Here is a 2,369-nt window from a genome sequence, read left to right as displayed (position 1 = left end):
CCATTCTGCCAATAGATCCTCCTAAATGTTACACACTGGACCAAAATCATGATAACCTCCCTTTTCTTTTGCTTTTTCCAGCAGTATTCAAGCAGTTACCTTCTCTTATGGCTGTAAAGGGCGTCCCTTCCTCCTCTTGCAGACGAATCACCTTCAGAGCCACCAGTTTCCCATTCACCCTGGCAACAACACACAGGACAGAAGTATGGTAATCCCGCCTTTTATTTTTGTGACATGAAAAAAGAATCTATTAAAATCGGTGAAGCCAGCGAACAGCAAGGATTGTTAAGTCAATGAAATGTAATTTAGCAGCAGTGGAGTGAGACCCGCATACAAGGCCACAGGATTACAACTGAATGAAGCTCACCAATCAAAGCCGCTGTAGTGAGGCGCACACTAACATCATTACTGAGAAGATTAGAGTCTGCGGACTTTCGCACATTTACAGTATGCAAACTTTTTCATTTTCTCCAATTTAATTAGCAAAACCTTGAAGGAAAGCACCACACCATGTAAAGCGGAATGCAAGTATTGAGTCGGTGAATAAAAACATCCATCCTGTAGTGATTAAAATAGACATTGCATGTGCGGGATTTACAGCTCTACAGAGAGGAGAAAATATTATTTACATAAAACTAGACTGTGTAACTGTTATTGCTGTTCCATTTAATAAATTCATTCAGCGACAGCGTTGCTCCTGTGTAATTAAATGTAATATCCACGGCCTGCATGAGTGGCTCTTGTGAAGTATAAAGAAGAGTGACTGGATTAGGCCTGATTCGACAAGCACGCACTACTTACTTGCTCTTTCCTTTGTAAACTGTAGCATATGAACCCTCTCCCAGTTTCTCCAGCTTTTCGTAGGAATCTGCCTTTCCAAACTTGGGGCTTGTGGGCTGAGGGGAAAAAAAAGAGAGAGATATGAAAAGGTAATATAAGAGGATGAATTTGGTAACCCAGAAAAACAAACTCTCAGAGGATTTCACACAAGACATCGCAAGTCTATGAGAGATATTAAAATCTGGAGGCTCCCCACTGCATCGTCTGGGAGGTGTAATGTCACTGAGGAGGAGGAGAGAGAATTTCTTCTTCTCTAAAGACTGCTCTTCGTTTAATCGTCAGCTCATAACTTTTACATACTTTTCATTGTCAACAGTTTGCAGAGGAAGAGGTATCAACTTGAAGAAAATGAGGCCGAGAACTGAATGTTTTCAAACCCAGCTGGTATGAAAAAGGGATATCTCAACTTAAAGACTTTAGCTTTATTCTTTCTCTGTTGGCTGGTGTAGGGAAAGGACTGCACTGAGGTGGTTTTGATTATCTGGTTGTTTTCACACATAACTGACCAACCCTGGTGTGTTTACCAGGCTGCTGCGGTTCCATTGGACTGGTGTGAAAGCTGTCAACCCAACAGAGACTGCTTAAAAAGGAGGGTCTTGGTCCAGTGGCAGGCGGACTCTGGTACGGCGTGTTTGTGGTGTGTAACCAGTATTCTATGAGCACATGTGTGATTTTAGCATGATTTTAAAAGCTAAAGTACTGTTAAATCCATGGGCTGATTGTGAACTGTTCAGAAGGTGATCTTAGGCCATTAGTTATTTGGTAACCATGGTTAAGCGTGAAGGAAACTAGTTTGGATGATTGAAATACTTACGTTCAGCAGCAGCAAATATTCCATTACTTTGATTTTAACAAACAAAACTGGATTCTTTATTTTTTGGGCCTTTTATTGCCTTTTATTTGATAGTGACAACTGAACATAGACAGGAAAGGGGGGCAGAGAGAGAGGAACTAATCCTTTTTTATAGTTTTGTGACAGGAAAAGAAGTGACAAACCTCATTGGGGACTTTGTGTCCATTGGAGGTCCTATGATTGAGATGGACCATTTTAGTATTGCTGCTCCTTTACAATGTATTTACAGCGTAGGTTGTTCTTATCATAATCATTTATGTCCAAGTGTTTCTGATAAGTCTGGTGTTAATTAAAGTTAAGAAATGGGGTTTCACGCCATGTTTGACGGCTGCTTGCAATTAAATTGGCCAGGCGTATGGGCCCTGATCACTACTGCAGAGATTCTGGCTCCAAATGACGTCACCAGCGAAAGATGCGTGCCCATATCTAGGATACTTTGGCTTCATTTTTGTACAGTGGGAAGAAGTGGAGATATGTCGATGGTTGGCATACACCTTTCATGTTCATTCTTAGACGATGACGTAGCAAGGCACAAATGCACACCAGTGAACATTTATCTTGAAGTTAATCCCAGGCTCTCTTGGCTCCAAACATCACAACACACACACCTCTACAGAATGTGTAAAGCATGGTGCAGTGTGTGCTACATCTGCACTGTCCTCACTGCTTTATATTC

The 2,369-nt window shown here is 41.4% G+C and overlaps 1 protein-coding gene across 2 annotated transcripts in view; it reads right to left on the bottom strand.

The window, feature by feature from the left end:
- Window positions 1-2,369, bottom strand: part of cdk14 (cyclin-dependent kinase 14) — a 202,912-nt gene that overhangs the window by 136,518 nt on the left and 64,025 nt on the right. For both annotated transcript variants that reach the window (XM_035672792.1, XM_035672793.1), the window contains 2 exons: window positions 802-896; window positions 100-179 (listed from right to left, as the gene is read on the bottom strand). In XM_035672792.1, coding sequence (XP_035528685.1) covers window positions 100-179; window positions 802-896 — 175 coding nt within the window. The remainder of the gene's footprint in view (window positions 1-99; window positions 180-801; window positions 897-2,369) is intronic.

Source organism: Morone saxatilis, unplaced genomic scaffold (genome assembly GCF_004916995.1).
Source record: "Morone saxatilis isolate NCDOM2014 unplaced genomic scaffold, NCSU_SB_2.0 Contig24, whole genome shotgun sequence".
NCBI classification, from domain to species: domain Eukaryota; kingdom Metazoa; phylum Chordata; class Actinopteri; family Moronidae; genus Morone; species Morone saxatilis.
The sequence above is the reverse complement of the archived record's forward strand: the minus strand, read 5'-3'. Positions and strand labels throughout refer to the sequence as shown.